The following is a 23,679-nucleotide window of genomic DNA, read 5'->3' on the forward strand; positions in this document are numbered from 1 at the left end:
TATCTGTTGGACTGTTTTCAAATATTGCTATATCAATAAGCCATTCTTTTTACTTTGATTGTAATATTTGGGGAATTAATGACTGTAATATATGTGGGTATTATATAATTGTAGTATGTGGTGCCAGTTTGAATTTCAAGATCCCACAAAATTTTGATATCCACATTTTGTAAATTGCTTTTTCAGGTTCATGGTTCCAATAGTTTTGCAAACAGTAAAGCCAAAATTGTCATAGAAATTCCAATGAACAACCTTTGCAATCCTTTGATAATATTATTAACACTTTTAAGTGATTTTACTTCAGCCACTAACATGATTTCATAACGTTTCATACTTAATTGCATGCAATTTGCATTTGACATTGTTGGAAATACTTTGACTTTGGCTTTGATGCCATTGTTTGAAGGGCTTGTTTTAAGCTGCTTTGATAGTTTCCTTAGTTTCTTTTTTAGGTGCTCCAGATTTCAAATATGTTAGATTTTTTATATTTTTCTTTAGTATGGTCCATATATTGGCCATGGAATAGTTTATTTTAAAAAAGGTTAATCAACTAAGAATTAGTTCCTTCTTGTATTCCAGTTTAGTTTTTGTGTTGTGTTGTCAAAAGTCCTTCTTTCTTTCCTTCCTTCTTTCCTTCCTTCCTTCCTTCCCATCTCATTTTGAAGCAACTCTGGATGTCTTACAGCATCAAAAGCATTAAAACCATAAAAGATAAGTATTTCTAATATTTATATACTTGTATAAGTACAGTATATAATGTATGGTCATTAGTTCCCTTATTTTTCAATCAAGATTATCCCATTTTGCTTGGAACCAATCAGTTATACTTGCAATATATCTAATTGCTGGGACTGCCCAAACATTTACTGTTTTAAAAATACTTTCATCATTTAATTTAGATTTTAACTATTTTAGACTTCATTGTGCTCTAAATCAATAACTTCTATTACTTATAATTAGTTGTATTGCTCAGGTACCAGATGTCTAATGGCATTTTCATTCATTAGTTGTAGCCCATCTTCTCTTACAATCTTGCCTCCTGTAATTGCAAAACTAGCACATTTGTCTAGGCCAAATATTATTCTCCTGTCTTCAGTAAAAATATAGATAATGACGAACAGAAACTCAATTTCAGATTTTGATTTACAAAGTAGTTTTAGGTTATCCATATAAAGCAAAAAATGGGGGTTTTTCCCGTGATTTAGTATCCACAATTGATTATGTTCAAGTTGCTGCTGTTGCCACTGGTGCTGCTGCTGATAATGATTTAGGAGCTCATCCCATCTGTACTGACATGCTGTGACACTGATGAATTATAGCTGAATCTCAACAAAATGCCTACCGAATTGTTGATAATGGTTATTCACTTTGGCATGCTTTAATTAGATCTCTTCCTGGAAGAAAAAAATGATTGCAGAAGATAAGTAAAAATAACAAAGATAAATTGTAATTTTTATCAAGGATTGTTTTCCTCAAATATTAAGAACTGTGTGACTTTAAATGAACAGACTTAAATATTAAGAAAAATACTATCTACTGTAACAATAGCAGTAGCACTTATATACCGCTTCGCAGTGCTTTATAGCCCTCTCTAAGCAATTTACAAAGTCAGCATATTGCCCCCAACAATCTGGGTCCTCATTTTACTGACCTTGGAAGGATGGAAGGCTGAGTCAACCTTGAGCCGGTCAGGATCGAAGTCCTGGCAGTGAGAATGCACAGTTAGCCTTTAATACTGCATTCTAACCACAACAAAGTTCAATAGCAAGCATATCCCAATCCTACTTCACTCAAGAAACACATATTGAGGATTCTGCCTTATTATGCAAGGAGGAAGACCATATAGCTAAGCTAAGTGGACCCCACATTTAAATCAAATGATATCCAAGCGATTGACCTAGGGTCACCTCCAGAGCCTCCAGGCTACCTTGACATTTACTGAATTCCCTGGTGTACTCTTTAAGGAATTATAACACCCTCACTCAAGAGCTCTACCAGAATTCCCCTCCTTTCCAACACAACAACAGCACCACTCCAAGCCATGGTTCAACAAGAACTATGTTAGTATTAAAAAAAGCTCTTGCTGTCACTAACCAGATTTATATATCCAATGCTACACCAACAGCTGCAAAGGACAGGGGTGGGCTCTACTTACCTTTAGTACCTGTTTGCAATGGGAGCGCGCATGCGCACTCACTTCGCTCGCGCGCGCGCTTCTGCACATGTGCAGATCACCTATTATGACATCCGGGTGAGTGGGCGGAGCCTCCCATTGCTTTTCCTACCGATTCGCAAGAACCGGACAGAACCGGGAGCAACCCACCACTGCTCCCCCAGCAGAAAAGATACTACAAGCTGCTGGCATGCAAGAAAAAGAGAAAACCATGTGAAAAAAATCTGGACACAACTCATTCAAACAGTCAAATCCAATGGCTCAGCATTTTTCTGGCACATCACATCAAATTCCCAATGAAAGGCCCAGCCATGCTGGATTATCACATCCGTTCCTAGGGACCTGGGAGGCATACTTTTAGGAACTCTATATGGATATCTCTTGTGGAAGTGAAAGCTCTAGTGAAAATATGGAAAATCTGCCAATGTGACAACAGTGACAGAGATCAAAAATCTTGTTGCTCAACTAAGATCAGGGAAGGCCCCAGGAGAAGACCCAATTCATTCAGAGGCTATTAAAAACTATTTGGACTTCTGGGCCCTTGCTCTGGCCTTGCTGTTTACCTATGTCAACACTTATGGCTGACGAACCAAGGATTGGGGACTCACGATCAATCCCCCTAAATATAAAAAGAATAAAAAGAATGAGCCTACCAATTATAGATCAATTAGCTACCTTTATACAATCAGCAAACTTCATGCAAGATGGAAAAATGCTTATGTTTATGGATTTGTGCATTTATGGAAATTCCAGAACTGGTTGGAGAAAGAAAACATAGTTAAAGAAAAACAAGCTGGATTTAGGGAAGGACAATCCACCATCAACCTGTACTTGGTCCTAATTGAATAATACTACTTCCCTTTATGCCATCTCCATAACAGCTTTGATTCCATATCACAAACCAAACTATGGGGAAAACTTGAAGCCTCCGTGATTGGCCATCATTTGCTTCATCTAATATATATGGTTCATGAGGGGACATCACTGAAAGAAAGAAAGAAAAATGCAACTCCCAGGGCCATTCTCATTAATGACATTGTAACTGAGAAATGTGTAAAGCAGGGCTGAATGATGATGGGCCGTCTCCTTGACATGAACTTTAACTCCCTAAAACTAGTTAGAAATCACATTTCTGTTTTACACTATATGGATGATGCAACTGTACTCAAGAACATCTGTTGACCTTAAAAGAGCATGGAGAGCATGAATACAGTCTTGCAAGGAAGACCAGTTAGAGCTCAACTATCAGAAAATCAAAATTACTCATGGAAGATAGATGGCCACAAGACCAAGCAGGTCACCTGTTTCAAATATCTAGGAGTAGTCTTATATTCTGCCAACTGTAGGAATCCCCATGGTGACTGTATCACTGAAAATGCTCAAAGAAGCTCATATGCCATCCTTAAATTCCTCGAGACAAGAGTTCCCACTATATTCTTCAGATTATTTCAAGCCAAGCCAATAGCACAACTTCTCAATGCTGCCCATCTGGGGTCCTTCTCCAACTTTTCACCATTAGAACATGTTCAGTCCAAATTCCTAAGCTCTTCAAGCCCCCAAATGGGTCTCTAATGCCACCTTGATATTTGAGAGGGCCTCATGAAAGTAGAGGGTAGAGTGTGGATACCATACACAACTATTGGCTTAGATTGTCCTTTTTCCCTATAGGCCTTGCCCTATTAACTATGAGGGATAGTTTTCTGTCATATGGAAAAAGATAGTGACAACTAAAATCTTATCCTTGGAATTCTCTCCAGATCTTCTATACAGAGCATGGGACATAATCAGGCCAAAGCTCTAATTAAACAGTGTGTCGCAGACAGACTGGTAGTTGGACCTATCCAGGTCCCCAACCTTTATTGCCAGTGAACCCAATGAGTAGTTTTCCTCAGAGGTTGGCTGCTGTCAGTTCGGACCAGTTCGCCCGTACCGGTAGTTCTGACCACTGGCTAGGCCCGCCAACCCACCCCAGTGCTATCCCATCCTATATATCTCACTCTCTGGCTCACTTGCCCACACAGCCCAGCTGATTTCCGTACCTTGCCCGCTCTACTCACCGCGGCTGCCCAAGAAAGTGTGCTGGAAGCCATGCACATAAAATCGCCATGTGTTTGAAGCCATGTGTAAGTGCGGAAGGTGCGCACGCAAAGCACGCGTACGCACATGCTCACATTTTCGGTTCTGCACTGGGCAAACCGGTTGTTAAATTATGTGAAGCCCACTTCTGGTTTTCCTCCCTTATTATCCATTTAATGAATCTGGAAGTACTTTACCATTGAAGGATCTTTACTCTGGCACAATGTCATACTGTCCCCTCGGCTGTCCTTGAATGCCAAAGATTCCTTACTCAGAGAGACAGTGCCCCTGTGACTCTGGACATGAAGAAGCAACAGAACCAATGTCTGTTACAGAAACATTGGTACTAGACTCATTTCACTATTGTTCCATAAATATTCAGGCCTCACAGGACAATTCTACTCCTCCCTGCTGTTCTCTCCATACAAGGTGGCCAGGTACTGTGCAGCAGCACCTAAAATACATCACATGATGACTTGTGCATGAATCGGTTTTAATGAGCACTTAGACTGTTATTATAAAGTGTTTCGTATTATGGTATATTTAATTTGCCCTGCTTTTTATGTGCATTTATTGTTTTTACCCCTTCTTTCAGGCTCTTTTTTGGATTCACTTTATTTTTATAATTTACAGCTGTATTTGTAACTTTATTTTTGTATTGTTTATGCCTTTACATTCCTTTACTCCACCCTCCCAATTTTGCCCTTTGACTGTAATAAAGGTTGATTTGATTTCCAGCTGTAGAAACCATTGCTTCACCAATTTTGCTCCTGTTCATTAAAAAAGGTATTGTATTTGTTCCTGGAAAATATAATTTAACATTGAAAAAGTCAATATTTAGCTTTATATACGCTAGGCCAGCTGAAGTCATAACAATGAATGAAATGCAGGATGTTTTAACATATAATATCAGCCATGTATACTTAGAACACAGTGTTGACTCATAGTGATGGCCTGGACAAGTTCCTGTAGTTTTCTTGGCAAGATTTTGGAAGTGGCTTGCCTTTGTCTTCTTACTTGGGCCAAGAGTGAGTGATTGGCCCAAGGTCATCCAGTTTATTTGGCGCCCAAGGGAAGATTCAAACCCACAGTTTCCCAGTTTATAGCTTGGTGTTTCTGCAAAACTAGGTCTCATGAGTGCATCACCTTGTTTTAAAATAAACAATGTATAAATGTGAATAGTAGAATTGAGGAGTTCCCAGATTTTAAACCTGATAAAAGGAAATGTATAGGACAAAATTGGAAGGCTACGCCTGAATTATAAGCTGCCTAGAGTAGTCTCACAACGAAATAGTGGCAAATAAATTTAACAAATAAATAAATAATACATTGGGGACATCTGCTATATATCTGATAGGCAAAATAATGCTGGTGTTTGTAGAAACATCAACTGACATTCAGTTTTCTTTCAAATTTCCATTTGCTTTTTACTAACAGCCAAACATAATATTAAATGATGTTCTTCTGAAGTTAGGAAACATTCTCTACATCTAGAAGCATTGTTCTTAATATTTTTCCAGGAAAAGCCAGCCATTTTCCCTTGTAGGGCAGAATGGGGAAAAAAAAGGATAGAAGGTAAAGGTTTCCCCTGTCCAGTCCTATCCGCCTCTAGGGGTGGTACTCCTATCTCTGCTTCCTAGCCAAGGAAGGCAGCGTTGTCCGAAGATGCTTTCGTGGTCATGTGGCCGGCATGACTATACATTGAAGCACACGGCATCTTAATTACTAGGCCACTGCACCAGTGGTGAAATCTAAAATTTGTTACTACCGGTTCTGTGGGCATGGCTTGGTGGGGGGGGTAATGTGACTGGGTGGGCATGGCCAATTTTTTTTTTACTTTTAAAACCATTTCGGCAAAGATGTTGTAAAAAAATGCTTTCAAAAGGCTCTGACGATCCCAGCTGAGTTGCCTGATTGGCAGAGGCTTTTTTTCTTTTAAATGCCTCTGACAATCAGGCAACTCAGCTTGGATCATCAGAGGCATTTAAAAGAAAAAAAGCCTCTGCCGATCAGGCAACTCAGCTGGGATCTTTGACGATCCCAGCTGAGCCCCGTGTTCATCAGAGGCTTTTTTTTTTAAAGCATTTGTTCGGTTGAAGAGGTTATAGAAAAAATGCTTTTAAAAGTAAAAAAAAAAAGCCTCTGATGATTGTGTGGCTCAGCTGGGCATGGGGGGGGGAGAGGGATTTTTGCTAATGGTTCTCCAAACCATCCGCCTCCATCGCTACTGGATCACGTGATCCGGTCTGAACCGGGAGCATTTCACCCCTGCACCGCACCCACTCTAGACTAAAGAAAGGCTACTACTGGTAAAAATGCATAAGAAATGCTGTATTTGTGAAAATAATAACAATAGTTAGTAAATCTATGTGGTTGTTCAGAATCATTGACTTGATCAGTCAAATACTGCTAATTTTAATAGCAGCTAAATGCCTTCAAATTAGTATTGAGTTTAATTTTCAAGTAAACCAAATAATTATTAATGTGTAGAACAATGAAATATTATTAAATGATAAGGGGTTTAAACAAGGATTTAAAGATGAAGGACCTAAAACATTGACCTAAAAACATGCATACTTTTCAAAAATACAGCACATTCAGTGGTGGGTTGCCCCTGGTTCGGACCGGTTCTATAGAACCGGTAGTAAAACCGGCGGGAGGCACCGACCCTGACATCATCAGGACGCTTCTCGCATGCACAGAAGAGCATGTGCATGCACGAGCAAAGTGAGCTCGCGCGTATGGCCCCGTTGTGAACCGGTAGTAAAGGTAAGTAGAACCCATCCCTGAGCACGTCCCTATTTTATTTTATTATTCTATTTGCAAGCCTCAAAATTTCTCCTGCAGGTTTTTTTTAATCTTTTTTTTCCAGATAATTTGTTTTGTATAATACATTTTGTAAAAAAAAAAAAAAAATGTGAGTTATGGGAAAATGCCTCAAATGATTCAATAATGATTTTATATTGATATTGTTTCCTGATTGCTTATTTGTACCCTATGACTATCATTAAGTGTTGTACCTTATGATTCTTGATGAACATATCTTTTCCTTTATGTACCCTGAGAGCGTATGCACCAAGACAAATTCCTTGTGTGTCCAATCACACTTGGCCAATAAAAAATTCTATTCTATTCTATTCTATTCTATTCTATTCTATTCTATTCTATTCTATTCTATTCTATTCTATTCTATTCTATTCTATTCTAAAAATGTGTGATTCATCTGTCCTGAACATAACTGCAGTGTGTTCTTTTGCTGTGATGAAAAAGAAATACCTACTTCAAATCATGATGATTATTATACCATGAAGTTACTTTCTGTCACCTGCCTAGATTTTTTTTAAATCGTTTATTCGTATAGATTATTTATAACGGGATATTTTTTATATCGGACTTTTTTTTTGGTCCCAATATACTGAAACATAAAGGTAGTTGATTAACTGAACATTTGGGATTGTTGTAAATTGGAATGCTGAAAGGAGTGTAGAAATTAGAGAGAATTTTGTTTTGTTTGCACTTCTAAGCAAAATGATCTTCCCACACTAATACATAGATTGGCACACACATATCATATCCAATTTTTGTCCTGGGGTTCTTTACCCCAAAACTGTATATCAGAATGTCTGAATGTTGCATATAAAAATAGTTTTATAAAGGGAAAAACTACATAAAAATTAGGAAAACCTGTTGAGAAAAATGTGTACATGAACAATTTTGTCCAAAAACGCTTCCTTAACAAAGTAAATTCTAAGTTAAGTATTATTGTTATTATATTATTATATTATTAATATTATTGTGATGAATACTACAACAAATATGTGGATTATGACTATTTAAAAATAACTATACCCAGATCACACACTGTTTGATGGAAATTGAATGTTATATAAATAAAATAAATAAAACATGAAAAAAACCCAAAGTAAATGCAAGTTTCGTACAGTAACTTTTTCTAAAGAAAAAATGACATAATTGATCAGAAAATGCTTAGAACTGAACTTTGCAAAATGGCTAGGATTTGTCCATTCCTGATCTGTAATACTGTTGAGCCATCACTTTCATTTACAATTGAAACCCTGGGCTAAATGTTAGAAGCTAAGAATAAAATGAAACCTAGAATATGTACATCCACAGGGAGTGACTGTTCCAAGAATCTGTGGAAAATAAAATAAAATACAGGGTCCCGGCAGCTGCGTCAGAGGATTTGTTCAGACCAGGGTGCCAGGAGATTTGAGACAGATGTTTTCAGACATGCGGCATGCCTGAAACATTTCCAGGGGACGGGCTACAAATAGTGACTTAATAAGTGTAGAATCAGGAAAAGTATGCAGGGGAGAAAGACGCAAGAGTTTATTCACCCTCTAGGTGAATACTTAGTCATTTTACATTACATCTGCGTGTCAGGATTGGCTTTTGAAGCTGTCAGATCCTTGGTATTGGTCTTTGACTGTGAATAAAGTGCAGCATTGTGATTTCTAATCCCACTCCAGTGACTTGATTTTAAATGTGGATTTGGAGTGAATCCCGGCATCCTGTTTGCTAAGCTTCCTACTCCTGTTTCAGAGGCATCACTGGATGTTGAGGAGTGAACACTGACGGCTGCCCTGTTCCATTTAGAACTTGTTGCTTTTCAAAACTCTATCTGTAAATCATTGGAAAGAAATCAATGGCTACCAAAGTGATCTATTTGTTTTTCTTTTTTTCTTTGCCTCTGCTCCCAGTGGGAAATCACACAGGACGCATAAAGGTGGTTTTTACACCCAGCATTTGTAAAGTGACCTGTAAAAAAGGCACCTGTCAAAACAGCTGTGAGAAAGGAAATACGACAACTCTGATTAGTGAAAACGGGCATGCTGCTGACACCTTGACAGCTCCCAACTTCCGAGTAGGTAAGTTTGGTGAATCCTTATTTGCTCTTGTTAATCCTGTTGGATTTAGCTGTTCATGCACTTGGGATTTTTCTTTCAACCTTTTTCCTGAAGGATCTGTCATATGTTCTCTGTAAGACAGACTATTAGGTATCTTCTTCATTGCTCTTGATTTTTCTTCTAAAGTGCAAAAAAATAATAGAATTATTCAAAATCTGCTTATGATTATGTGCACAGTATGGCAGTACTGTACTTTCATATGGACCCACACATTTTCATATGAACCCACAAGATTGGACAGAGCAGTTGCAAAACTGAGGAATAATAACATTCTTTGAATTTAGTAGTGTAATGTTTGGATAAGTAAATGTAAAAACTCATTGGATTTAAATGAAACATTCCTGAAAAATATTGCCTAGGAATTGTTTAATTCTGTATTCCTATGAATGGAATGGGCACCCGCTTAAAAACATGTGCGTTGAATGCACTGTGAGCACCACAGGTATTATATGTCAGATATCCAGATAAACTGGACATTTAAAAATGTAATGAAAGATAATATTGCAATAAATGAACTTGGTCTGCTTCCAAATAGAACATTCAAACAGATTTTGAATGTCAGATTTTAGACAACTGGTTTTCAAAAGATTATTGATATTTATATGTATGATTTCCCACCTGTAAATTAATTGACCAGGATTTAGAAAATCTAGTTGATTTCAGTGGACATTCATACCATTTTGTAATGCCAGGAATGATACAAACCATATATTTTAATGTTTTATTGCACAAACCTCACATTTTTGTTGCTGATTCAGGACATTTTAGTATTGCAGTGCAATTATATTGTCCTTGTTAGTTGCTTTTTGATTCTCTTTTCAAATACAATAATGCTATTCCTGTGCAAGATATAAAGCAGATTAGCTCAATATACTAGAAAGAAAGACTATGACAGAGACAGTCTCATTGCCTTTCTTTATAGTATGTTGAACTTTGCCTAAAAATATTCTCAGTCCCTCTAACAACATGGGTGGTATAAAATGCTTGTCAATCTGAAGAGGCATCCAAGACTGAACACTTGTTACATATAAAATACTAAGGGCTGGCTGGCTAGTCCTATCATTAAACTATGGTGAACAAAATTAAGCTTATATATCTTTTTCTCTGACATTGAACCTCACTGGGTTTCAATTTAGCAATCAAGTGTGGTTGCTAAATAGAACACATAGTTTCCCCAACTACTGGGGAACCTTTGGTTTGGGACAAACCAAAATTGGGAACCATAGTTTACATATTGCTTTCAGTTTAGATTGTGGTTTAGCCATATAATCATATTTTAGGGCAGTGGTTCTTAAACCAGGGTAATTTGGGGGTAATGGAGCAATTTGTAATTGCTTCTTTGTGAATTGAGAATCCAGTTTGGGATTCCTGCTGCCAAGATGCTTGTGTAAAACAGCAGAATCTGTGTGTTTGTGGCTGCAGGGAGTGGGTGTGTAGGGATTATGGTATTATTTGAGATTAGGAAAATAGATGGGTCCAATAGTTGAAGAACCACCTAAACTTTTTCCAATAACACCAAATTTGGCTTGGCATTACATATGAATGGGATCTATGTGTGAAAATAGACTGTAAACTACATCAGTAACATACCATGGTGTGGATTCAGATTCTAAAGTATGTGGTAGTATATGAAGTGTTGAAAAAAATGGAGAATTTTTGAGTGCGCGCTGCTAAGAAACTCAGTGGCTGTGATAATTGTTGAACCTAAATGTATTTGTTTGTTGTAAAAGACATGTATCAAGTGGCATAAAATATAAGTTACTTCAGAATATCTATTTTTAAATAGGTAGGAAGAAATAACGATAAGAAATTATCCATTTATTTCATACACTTATGTGGCATACTGTTTGTCTAACAACTGAATGAAAACATTGAATAAAGAATGTTTTGTATTATATGATTAAGTTTTATTATTTTTAATTATTGTACTGTTTTTTAATTTTTGTTTGTATTTTCAAAAATTATATTTTATATTTATTTCATTGTACTGCACTACAAATTTTAAAAACAGTAAACCTATTAGCTTTTTTTTTAAAGAAAGAAGCAGCAATAAGTAGTACGAACAGATATAATTTTATGTTACATCAAGACTGAAATAAAGTAATTTTGTGTTACATCAAGACTGAAATAAAGATTAAAATTGGGATGGGGAGCAAAATACATGGCTTTATAAATGAGAAGTAGGGCTGCCTTGTTTTCAAGTCCTAGAAGCAAAAAACCTGTAGATGATTAAGGACTGGGATGGACAGAATCCAGCTGTAGTAGCTATGAAAACAAAGGGTCTTTAGTTTACAGTGAAAGCATCTGCAGCTTTCAGAATCCATGTTAGCATCTGGAGTATTAATTGAAATGTAGTTTTTCAATCCCATTCCTAGCTCTAGATTGCTCAGTTCTGTTGTTGATTCTCAAGAGCTAATAAGAGCCTAACCTTAGAAACCACAGCATTTATTATGCCATGTTTTCATAATGAGGGATCCCAATGGGTCAGATCATTAATCACCTAATTGGAAATGCATATAAAATATGAATACAAAAAATGTTTTTTAAATATTTGTTTTAAAATGTTTTTTTAAGAAATCAGCATATATATTGTGGTGAACGCCAAAATAATATCCTTGTGGTCATTCTTTTGATACTACCAATCTTTACACGATGAGTAGAATCTTGTAACTCAGTGGTAACATTTCTGTGTGAGATATTTAACTTTCCCATTAGTTTATGAAAGCCCACTGGGTGACTTTAGGCTAGTCTCTCTGTGACAATCCAATTTCTATTCAGTTTTGCAGTTGTGGAGAAAAGTAGGAAAATAGTACAGGGTATACTGCCTTGAGCTCCTGATAAGATTGTTAGGTTCTTAAATTTAACAAACAAAGATAATTGAAACAACAGAGATTGTATCATTACTGAACTTTCCATTTTGCATTAACAGGCAAAATGTGTATCATTATTAGAAGTATAATGATTCTTTCCAAGCTTTGCCATCAATGCCATCTTTTCTCATCTGACCATTTTTCAGAGCATTTTGCATGTGGCAAGTAATAATAGCCATGCATTATTAAAATAAAAACAAAAAAGCAAGAACATTTTTACTTACTTTGGTGTGCATAGTGCATATGCAAACCCAGTCCAGGTAGGAAGGTGACACTGAGGCAAGTTCTATCCCTGGTGACTCTTGGACAAATACCATGTTGACTCGCCTCTGACAATATTTCATTATTCTTCCAAGGGCACTTTGGTAATCTCTGTGTCTCAATCCTACCATCTATCTGTGATGTTTCTCTTCTTCTACATATTGCAATTGTGTTTTTTTTTTAGTCCATCCCCTGTCTGCATCACATGGCCAAAGTACTGTACAGTATGTGAGTTTCTGCTTGCTGTTCATTATCTCAAAGGAATATTAGACTTTATTTCATCAAGAACTGATTGGTCCGTTCTTCTTACCTTCTGTAGCATTTCTAGTAACTTTCCCCAAATCTGTAAATCAGAGTTTTTTAATCTTCTTTTTCTTAGTTTCTGGCTTTCACAGTTGTGTATTATCACTGGCAAGACCACTGCTTTAATTATTCTGTTACTGAAATGTCCTTAGTCTTCATGACATTGTCTGATCTTCTTCCTATGACTAATCTCTTTACTCCTTCAGCCCATTATCTAGCTTTATTTGTTCTTGAGCACAAAAAACAGTCACTGTCAGCTATAACAGTCACTGTTATCTTAGCTGAATAGAAAAGCTAGCACTCCTGTTATCTTCTGAATATAACTTTAATCATATCAATATTGGGTGATATCCAGTAAGTCCCCTCTATTAGCCAAAGGTGAATAGGGAAGGGGAAACTATTCTGTGATTTCCATGTTGCACTTCAACCCCTTTATATCTCAGATCTGCTCTGGAGGATTGAAGAATCAAAAGGTTTTGGTGCTGCAGAGAAAGGGGGAAATTGCTGAATTCCTCACCCTTGGAGTGGTGATGAAAGCTTTATGTTAGTAGAGAGAAACTAGATAAATTCTTCTCATAGATTTTTTTACATTATATGCACTTTTTCCATCACAGAATTTGCTTTTCAAAGAATTTATAATTTTAATTTCATTTATTTACTTTTTGACAAGGAACTGAGTAATACAGGAAATGGAAAGAGAATAGCATGATGAATGTTGTAGAATTTCCCAACTAACTTTTGTAATTATATGACTCACCCTTGCATATAAATCTGTTCTGATTAAGGAAGATTGAACACCAGAAGTCTAATCTGGTGCTTATTCATGTACCGACAAAAATGCTATGACTCTGTTCTTGTGCATTTAAAGTTTTGCATCCAATTTTTTTGCATAGCACAAAGTAAAATAATCTTGTGTTCCAGAGGTGCATGGCTTCCAGTCATACACAAATCTTGGATGTGATTCCAGGGATTTCCAAACGCTGTTACCACATTGCAATTTTTAAGGTGATAGAAAGAAAAGCTACAAAGTACATATAGAGAGGCTTAATTATGTGTGCTACATTTGTAATGCACATTCAATTGATGGAGGTGGCTATTGGTCCAGAAAAGGTTGTTCCTTCTTTGCTCTTTTCATTGGTTTTTCTTTCTTTGTCTGTATCACTGTACCAAAACATCAATAAGGCTGCCAAATTTTAGTTGTAACTATGACCTTTAAAAACCTATGGGTTTGTTCCAGAACCATCTAAGCCCAGATTCATTCTTTTTCATCTTTCTCTTCCATAACTATTGACTAACTTACTCTAAGGCTTCCCACTATACCTTTTATAATAGATTACTCCCTGGAGAATTTGACCTATTCATTATGTTGACTTGTAATCTAAACACTGCTCCATGTACAAATTCTTTTAATTATTTGTAAATCTCACTGTTTATTTTTCTACTGTATGGAGTATGTTTATTTATACATAAATAAAATAAATAAATCCAAATCCTCTCACTGCATCCCACCACATGAGGGTCAAGTTCTGAACAGCCATTCTGGTTTGATTCAGAAGCTAGTGGTGGCACAGTGATTAGAATGCAGTACTGCTGGCTACTTCTGCTGACTGCTGGCTGCCAGCAGTTCAAATCTCACCGACTCAAGGTTGACTTCCATCCTTCCGAGGTCAGTAAAATGAGGACCCAGATTGTTTGGGGCAATATGCTGACTCTGTAAACTGCTTAGAGAGGGCTGTAAAGTGGTATTAAAGTCTAAGTGCTAGTGCTAGATATACATACTTGTGATTGACTTACACCTATGATGGAGAAACAGAAACTCCCAAGTAACATGGCATTTTTTTAAAAGTTTCTGCTCTTTTAGAATGATTTTAGGAATAAAAGCTAAGTGCTTATTTTAAAAAAGTGCTTAACTATATTCCTTGGATAGCAGCAAGTATGAGAGAGAGAGAGAGAGAGAGAGAGAGAGAGAGAGAGAGAGAGAGAGAGAGAGAGAGAGAGAGATGTTAATGCTTCATTTTAGGGAAGTTTTGCTCCATGAAGAAATGATAGAAAATAGCTCATTTTACTTAAAATGTGGATGTGACTTGTAAAGAGACAAATTCTTCATATATCAGGAAAATATGCAATAGCAGATTGTTGCTTTAAATGTGTTTTTTTTTTTTGCAGAAATAATTTAACATAGCAATAGCAATAACACTTAGACTTACATACTGCTTCACAGTGGTTTACAGCCCTCTCTAAACGGTTTACAGAGTCAGCATATTGCCCCTAACAATCTGGGTCCTCATTTTACTGACTTTGGAAGGATGGAAGTCAACCTTGAGCCTGTGAGATTTGAACTGCCAAACTGCTGGCAGCCAGCAGTCAGCAGAAGTAGCCTGCAGTACTGCACTCTAACCATTGTGCTACCGTGGCTCATCAGAAGAAGAAAAATGAGCACCAATTTTATGTTCCATGAAAATAGAATGCCAAACAATACTTCTCCCCTCATCTCTGTTCATGTTCTCTTACCTTATTATATTTTTCCATATTTTAATTGGAATCGTGAAAAATTCAATGGACAACATAAAGAACTGTGATATTTGAGGAACAGTTTATTTGTGGGTAATATGTCAGTATCTTGGACAAATATATACTTTAAATAGCACTGGGGGGCAGGACAGGAGAGAGACCTGATTACATAAAAAGATCCGGTGCCAGGGAAAGCAGATTAAGGAAAGGCCTAGTCAGACAAAACAGCTTGTGGAAGTATTTGAACAGAAGTGGAACAAAACTTTAAAAATGTTTGGCAACTTGTGCCAGTCACTTTGTGCTTGATGTTCTTATAATATAATTGTTTCTTTGTGCATCTTGCCCCTTGTGTTGCAATAAGACCAGTTATACTGCCAAAAGCAAAGCAGAAAAATTTAAAACATTTTTCTCTTCCCCAATGATATTCAGTTATCTTGTACTATATGATGGACAAATTGATCCTTCAGAGCAAATATGCACCAGTTCTGCTGTGTCATTCAGTGATCTTATGAAAAGGAGAATAAAGAACTGAGATCTTCATGGCCATGATGAGTAAAGTACTATGAAATAGTCTTTCTTTAAGTCTGATTTGTTGTGACTCTCCAGGGTAGCCTTTCTAAACCTTGACAGCTTTAAAATATGTGTATTTCAACTCTCAGAATTCCATGCCAGTCAGGGAATTCTGAGATTTGAAGTTCACACATCTTAAAGTTGTCAAGGTAAAGAAATAATGCTCCAGGGCCTTAGAAGGTAGCTTTTTGAGTTGCTATGAGATCCTTTTATTTGGAAATACTGGGGATTGAACTGAGCTTTCAAAATGTTTCAATGTACAAAACCTTTATTTAGACTATTCCCTATTGACCTTAAACAGGAATAAGGTAAATTTCATACACTGGCATTTAGAACATCAAGCATAATAAATGGATTTAAAAATTAATGTTTCATGTTCACGTATGTATCTTTTTTGCTTTTTCTGTGTCTATTTCTGTCTCTATCTCTTGATAGTTTTCAAAAATATAGTATTTTTTTATTCTTTAAATGTTTTAGGCTTTAATAGAACATTCAATAATTGTGTTTTAATGATAATGTAATTTATTAAGACAATGTTACATTGAATTAGAATCCAAGTTTTAAGACTGGATGCTAAAAGAGTTGACTTCATGTTTAGAAAAACTGAGTACATTTTATTACTAAATTGGCAATTGAAAATTGGGTGTACCCTCTGCAAATGTTTGTTGACAAACAAAAATTTCCCAATTTTTCTCAGTCATTTCCCCCCCTATTCAGTACAGGTATTTAAAATAGACTGAAATCTGACAAAGTTTGGCTTGCAATGTGTCTGCCATTATTAAAAGAAATCAAGATTATAGTAGCTCATCCTCATTTTTTATCAAACAGCAAATTGATACACAAGTATGATTGTACTATATCTACATTATAAAAGTATCCTTCTGACTGAGAAATTGACATAGAAGATCAAGCTACCAACAAGAACTTATTTCAGGATAAGTGGCTCAGGATTTGGTTCTGGTCTTTTATACTTATATGGTGCATATGTTAACATTTTATGTCATCTTCACTCATATATCAAATTCAGAATTTCCTAATTTACCTTATTTGGTTAAAAGATTTGGAACTTCTCTTTATACTGTCCCATTTTATTTTTGCCAAATTTTTATTCTGTGCTAATTACCAGAAGAATGAATTTCTACAGAGCCTTCTAGCTATCAAATAGCTTAATAGTTTTGAATAATCCAACATTGGATTTCTACTTGGCAGCACCTGGATACCCTATCTGGTGTGAAAACCTAAGCAGATGTTAAATTTGATTAGCATTTGGATGGGGATTACCAGGGAATCTTAAAGCTATAGAATAGATCAAGAAGTTGAAAAAATTCCTGGAAGAACACCACCGCAAACTGTTCTGTTCAGTTACCAAAGAAATAGAATTGATATTTCCATTCTATCAGTCAAACCTGATTTGATGAATTTCACTTACAAAAAATCAAGAACTTTACTTCAGTGGTTAACACTGACTTGTCCTAATAAAAATGGTATTTACTTGAAATGCAATGGAATAGTCATGTCTTTAAAGCTCCTTTAAAAATAGATAAGGAAGGAGTCATACGTGTATCCCAGAATAGAAAACAGATTTTTTTTTTAAGGACAAAGACTGTTTGTTTCTAACAACCTGAGAGCTATACAACTTGTAATGTAAGTATGTGATCAGATCCTCTAACTTGAGCAAGACCTCTGTGTCTAATCTTAATACCCAAAAAAAATTGTACAACCTCATGTAGGAAGACAACTTCTATGAAATATTTTAAATAGTTACTGTTTCCTTGCCACATAATGGGTCGAGTTTCTGTCTGTTTTTACAGGTTTGATTGTAAAACCTGCTTGCCAGTAAGATGACAACTAGGCAGTTGTGCAAATAGCGTGGATGAGAAAATATTACTCCTGGATGCATCCTTTAAAACTGAGGCGTTCCCACTGAACTATCCGCAAGAAACATGCTATTACTATAATATATCTTTCAACAAAGGCATTGCTATAGGGAAAGTGACTTCCACTCATTATCAATGTTTTCCATGTATAATAGTTCTTGTGTTAGGAATTTGTCATGACTAACAGAGTTACAGTTGATAATAATTTTCTTAGTCTTCTAATTGTGAATTTATCTCTTAACATTGTTTATTGCTATTAAATCAGCTTTCGTAAGTAGCTTTTCGTAAGCTTTCACGGGAAGAAATTTAACATAAGAATTTCAGAAAGGTGTTAGAAAAGACAAGAAGCAGTTGTACAGAGACATCTATAAAGATAGCAAAGATGGAAACAGTCATGGAAAAACAAAGAAAGTCTTCCAAAAGTTCTCTGAAATCTGAAGGAGTTTTGATCTTTCTAACAAAATGGTATATCAAAGGATGTCAATGGTCAAACAGTAACAAATAGAAAGATCAAAGAAAGATGGAAAAAGTATGTGGGCATTCTATACAGTAGAGATGTCAACATCCAGGCTACTTAAAAATATTCCTTTAAAAAAAAAAAACATTTTGGTCTTTACCAAAATGAGGCTACAGGACATGGTAAAATAGGTTGGTTCCAGGTTAGCAAAGGATGGAAAAACAATGCATCTTCTCTCCTTATTTAATCAACCTACATAGATTAAATAATGAGAGAGGCTGGACTGGAAAAAGATTAGGGTGATTTTAAAATAGGAAGAAAAAAACTGAGTCGTTTGTATTATGCAGGAGATACTACTCTGATAACTGAAAATGCAAATGATTTGAGAGCTCTAGTAATTAAAATGAAGCAGCACAGTGAAAAAATGGAATTAAACATTAAAAAAACAAGCAGATGACAGTATGTACAGCGACTAGCCTTAGAATTGATAATGAAGATATGGAAGGTGTAGGCAGCTTTTGCATTTTAGGATCAACTGTCAACAGTACAAGACTACACTTGACATATTAGTAATAAAGGCCTTGGAAAAGTTATTCAGATTCCTTGATGTGTCTATATCTATGAAGATCAGAAATGCGCAATCAATGGTCCGTCCTGTGACACTCTGTGGAAGTGAAGGTTGGACTTTGAAAAAGCAGGATAGAAAGAGTATTGATGTTTTTTAAGTTTGGTATTGAAGAAGACCAAAGTATGGAAAATATCGGGGATAGTCCAGAAAACAAATCACAGAACAAATCGGTCAGTCTTCTCATTGAGACACAAATGACCAGGCTCAGATTATATTAGGTGAAGGCCAGTTCTCTTGAAAATTTTATGATTCTGGAAAAGCACTTGCAGTTTTAACTAACTTGTCCCACAAACAAAGTCATTGGGGAAGCTAGTAGGAAGTTGAAAGTCACAAGCAGGCAGGCAGGGCTTTGGGCAACTACTATGGAGTGAGGTGGTGCAGTGCAGGTAGGCTGGGAAGTAAATGCTGCTGTGAGGCGCAAGTGTGTGCAGGCTGGGAGGAATGGTGCTGTATTGCCACAAGAGTGCATGTGGGCTGGGAAGAGAGCGCTGCTGCTTGGGGCAAGTACAGGTGAGTGGAGGAGGGGGTCCTGTGGCCCCAGTGCCTGCTATGGAATATGAGATCCATGGGATCTCATACTTTATAGAGAAGCTCATCAGGAGAAAAAGTGGCAGGAGAGATTTGCATGTGGGAAGCTGGTGGAAAAGGTTGTAAAAATTGAAAACAATCAAGAAGTTGTTTGCAAGGTGTCAGCAACTATAACCCTAATTGATCCTTTTATGAAACGGCCTACAATATAGGCTGAACATTCTAAATATATCCTTCATTGGGAACTCCTGCAGAATTAGGATAATACCTTTTTCCGAACTTCAGAAAAAACCCACCTAATTCTTTTCCCCCTAGTGTACCAATATGATTACATGCCCCCTTTTTAATAAGAAGGTTGACTGATTATTAATATTGTTTCTCTTCTTTTCTTAATTATATTCAAGGATTAAGAATGATTCATCCACTTCATTGTTTAGGCCAAGCCACATAAATTGCTCAAGGAATACATCATTTGTAACGTTTTAATTATTTGCTTGACCCCACAGAAACAAATGAAGGGAAAAATCTTTCATTGGATTAAATGATAAAAGTTGTGAAAGTTTTTGAATGTCATAAAATGCTTCATTGAGCAAAAAGAATATTCGGAGCATGAGGTCTTTTAGGGTTTAACTTCTGTGCTTTCTACATTATCACTGATAATTAAAATTCCTCTTAGCCATGGGTGGCTATTTCTTACTAATACTTGACTTAGAGTAATGATGACTTACCACATGGCATTCTATTCCAATGATGAACATTGTGGGTGGTTTCATGAAGCCTTTGAGTAGATGAGTGGATTCCATTCAGGAGCCACATACCATGAATTTGTTCGGGGAACAAATGAGAAGAGAGCATACCACAGAGCTGCCTGCTATCACCACACCTTAACCTCTAATCAGAATACTTAGCTAGAACTGACCCTGTATTCTTGGATCTCATGATCCTCACTTCATTGAGATAACAGCAGCTTCTGGCATAAGCAGAATTGACAGAGCAACTGATTGATATGGGAATTTATGCATCTTGGTACATGCTTAGATACATAGATGACAGATATACAGATCTTACATGCATATGGCAGACGGGGTCAACTTATTTTCCAAAAAAACCAGAAGGCAAGACAAGAAACAATGGATGGAAACTAATCAGGCAGAGAAGCAACCTGTAATTAAGAAGAAACTTCCTAGCAGTGAGGACAATTAACCAGTGGAACAGCTTGCCTTCGGAAGTTGTGGGTGCTTCCATCACTGGAGGTTTTTAAGAAGAGATTGGACAGCCATTTGTCTGAAATGGTAAGGTCTCCTGTTTGAGCAGGGGGTTGGACTAGAAAACTTCCAAGATCCCGTCCAGCTCTAATCTGATTGATTGACAACTGCATAGACTAATAACTATTTTAATTAATTAATGAAATTACATGAGAATGTAAGGCAAACAGTATTTAGCACAATGGAGTGTTAGGGATACTAAATTTGAAACATGTTGTCTCCTTTAAGTTAAAATACTAAATTGACACAATAGGAATTCTACTAATGCTCAATGGCTACAAACCTAGGTAACAGTAGACTTTCTATTAGAGCAATACTCTGGTTCATTAAGGAATTAATATCTACTACCATAAATCTATATGTAACTCTTGCTTTGAAAGTTTAGAAAGTTTAGAAAGTTTCAGTAGCCTTTGGGCACTGATCTGTGTCTTCTCCCATTTCTTCATCATCTTTTAAAACATAATCATAATTGTTCCACAGAAAAACAGTAAGAACTCACCCCATTCCTAAGAGGTCTGTAAGAGGCGTGGATAAGAGCACCTTCTTGCCTACCATCCCTGTCCTAATGTTTTCTCTATTTGTGTCTATTTTATGTATCTAATCCATTTTATACTTATTACCTAATACGTTCTTGACAAATAAATAAATAAATAAAAGAAGAAAATTTTATTGTGTAGAGAAGTGATGATTGATTGAAAACATTTTCTTACTGAATGTCTTAATTGTAAGATTATTCCAATTCTGAGATGGCTGGACTAGCTGTACTTCCAGGTCCAGATTAAAGCCCTATATACCATGATGTAAATCCTGTTGTAGCCTGTCGGCAGCCGGCCCCTCCAGCAGCAAAATCAGATGAGGCGTGGGAGTAAGGGTCAGCATCAAGGCAACCTGAGAGCTCCGAGGGGGAAGAGGAAACGGAGCTGTTAGAGAGACAGACAGAGGCGGAGCTTGGGCCATCTGTCAGCCCTCAGATGGAGAGTCAAGAGACCCCAGGTCTGGAGGTGGCTGATGAGGAAGAGGAAGAACAGCTGGGTCCTGTGCCTGACGTGCTGATGCGCAGAAGGCAGAGGAAAGGAGAGCAGTGGAAATCTGTGGGCTGATCCTTGGGAAGGAAGAGCCATCACTGCTAGTGAAGCCCCACCCTAGTTGTGGGGATAAAAGGCAGGGGGCAGAGATGAATAGATGTGGCAGATTCATCTCCAACTATTCATCTCCTTGCTGGACAGACTTATTAGCTTGTAGTGAGAGAGAAACTTTTTGCCAGGGCTGCTGGCACTCGTAATAAAGGAATTGTCTACAGAGGGTTTGCCGTGTTCTGGGAGCTGGGTCAGAACACCTATATAACATGATGTAAAGCTCTATATAGCATGATGACTCTGTTGAAGTCCACCTATTTTAAAGCTACCATGGTTAAGAAATGTATCCCATGTGTTAGGAACTGTCACGCCAGGTAAGATTATGAAAACTTGTGAAGATGCTGGGAAAGAAGTGAGATTAATTCTAGACATATAGAATCCAGGATAGGGAGAAGAATTCACATATGATTTATCTCATAAATGGCAGCTCAGTCCGTCTTGCAAGTAGCATGGGAATTTCACCATGTTTTTTTTTTTTACAAGTGCACTGAACTGCATTTCAGTTGGAATTCTTGTTTTAGCAGAAAATAAATGCATTCTTTTTCTTTGACATTAGTGCAGCCATAATATTGTGCTCTTGATCTTCTCTGTAATAATACCACAGATACTGTTCAGGACCTGGAGATGACAAATTAAGTAGATTGGGTTGATTGAAGCAGCCATTTCAGGGAACAGGTGCTAAATGCTCTTAAAGGATGGAGACTTATCTTGTTTATTATTAAATTAGGGTTTATATTTTATTGCCAGATAGAGTCAAGCTTCTGTGTAGGATTTTATCCATAAGATATCAAATAACTTGCTTTTTCGGTGTAAGTGATGGAGGTCATTGCCAGCCATATTCTCTGCATATAGAGCTATTGCTAGAGAGCTGATGACCTTTTCTTTGTAAAGGAGTTTTTCCTCTTTTCAATTTAATATTTTATTTGAGGAGGGATATTCAAATAACTTTAAATAGAAGAGTATATATGCAGCACAGGGTTAAACTGGGGAGTCCTTGGTACTCTCTGGGCTTGGTTGTTTGCTCGTAGATGTTCGATTCATAGTGCACTGGTGATGTTATCTAGTCAGGCAAAAACAGTTCAGAGAGCACCAAGGATGATATAGCTTTATATAACACAAGATATTTAATACCTGTCTTGGACTCATGAGCCATGCTGGCGCAGTGGTTAGAATGCAGTACTGCAGGCTACTTCTGCTGACTGCTGGCTGACTGCAATTTAGCAGTTCAAATCTCACCAGGCTCAAGGTTGTCTCAGCCTTCCATCCTTCCAAGGTGGGTAAAATGAGGACCCAAATTGTTGGGGGCAATATGCTGACTCTGTAAACTGCTTAAAGTGGGCTGTAAAGCACTGTAAAGCGGTATATAAGTCTAAGTGCTGTTGCTATTGCTGTTTGAGTGAAGTGATAATATACAGTAGATTAGTTATTTGTAGGTTATAATTATGCATTTGTTATTGCACTGATCTTAGCTCTTTTATTGTAAAGTTTCCAGATAAACAATCACTTTGGGCATGCTTTTGCTTCTCTGGAAAACAGCTTCAGTGTTATCTTCAGCCCAATAACACTGCTAAACCAGTTATGCTGGTTTAGTCTTTCCGTTATTATCAGTCATCAAAGCAATTTTTCACTTTTCATCTACGGGACCTCCCTCCTCTTTTCCTCACCATTAGCTGCATTTTTAAAAATGCCTTAATATTCTGATAATATAGTAGTATAATATACTAGTATACACTAATATATTAATTAAGACTTTTAGTCTGGCTTGAAGGCTATCAATGTTTGAGTTTTGAATCTTTTAGGGTTTTTTTTTTATTTATTTCCTTAAACTTCTTGCTTCTGATGCCATAAAATAGGCAACTGAACTTTGTGCCTATGTTGGATTGCTCATTTTCTTTCTTTGTATTAGCATCAGGTTTATGTTCCACATTGATCTGGCATTTTGGACTTAAGAGGTTACAACAGATGTTGTCATTCCAGTTTTCCTCTGATCTGCAAGTTGATACCCTTAGTCTGAGCCTGGACTTCCATAGGTCTTCCTCTTTAATTTGGATAGGATGACACTGTTCATGAAGTATCACTGTCTGCTCATTTGTCCA

At 36.8% G+C, this 23,679-nt stretch overlaps 1 protein-coding gene across 3 annotated transcripts in view; it reads left to right on the forward strand.

Annotated features, from left to right (window-relative positions):
- Nucleotides 1-23,679, forward strand: part of LTBP1 (latent transforming growth factor beta binding protein 1) — a 192,719-nt gene that overhangs the window by 74,274 nt on the left and 94,766 nt on the right. For all 3 annotated transcript variants that reach the window (XM_034428126.3, XM_087883051.1, XM_034428127.3), the window contains exon 5: nucleotides 8,971-9,138. In XM_034428126.3, coding sequence (XP_034284017.2) covers nucleotides 8,971-9,138 — 168 coding nt within the window. The remainder of the gene's footprint in view (nucleotides 1-8,970; nucleotides 9,139-23,679) is intronic.

Source organism: Pantherophis guttatus, chromosome 1 (genome assembly GCF_059756535.1).
Source record: "Pantherophis guttatus breed Tessera chromosome 1, ASM5975653v1, whole genome shotgun sequence".
Taxonomy (NCBI): domain Eukaryota; kingdom Metazoa; phylum Chordata; class Lepidosauria; order Squamata; family Colubridae; genus Pantherophis; species Pantherophis guttatus.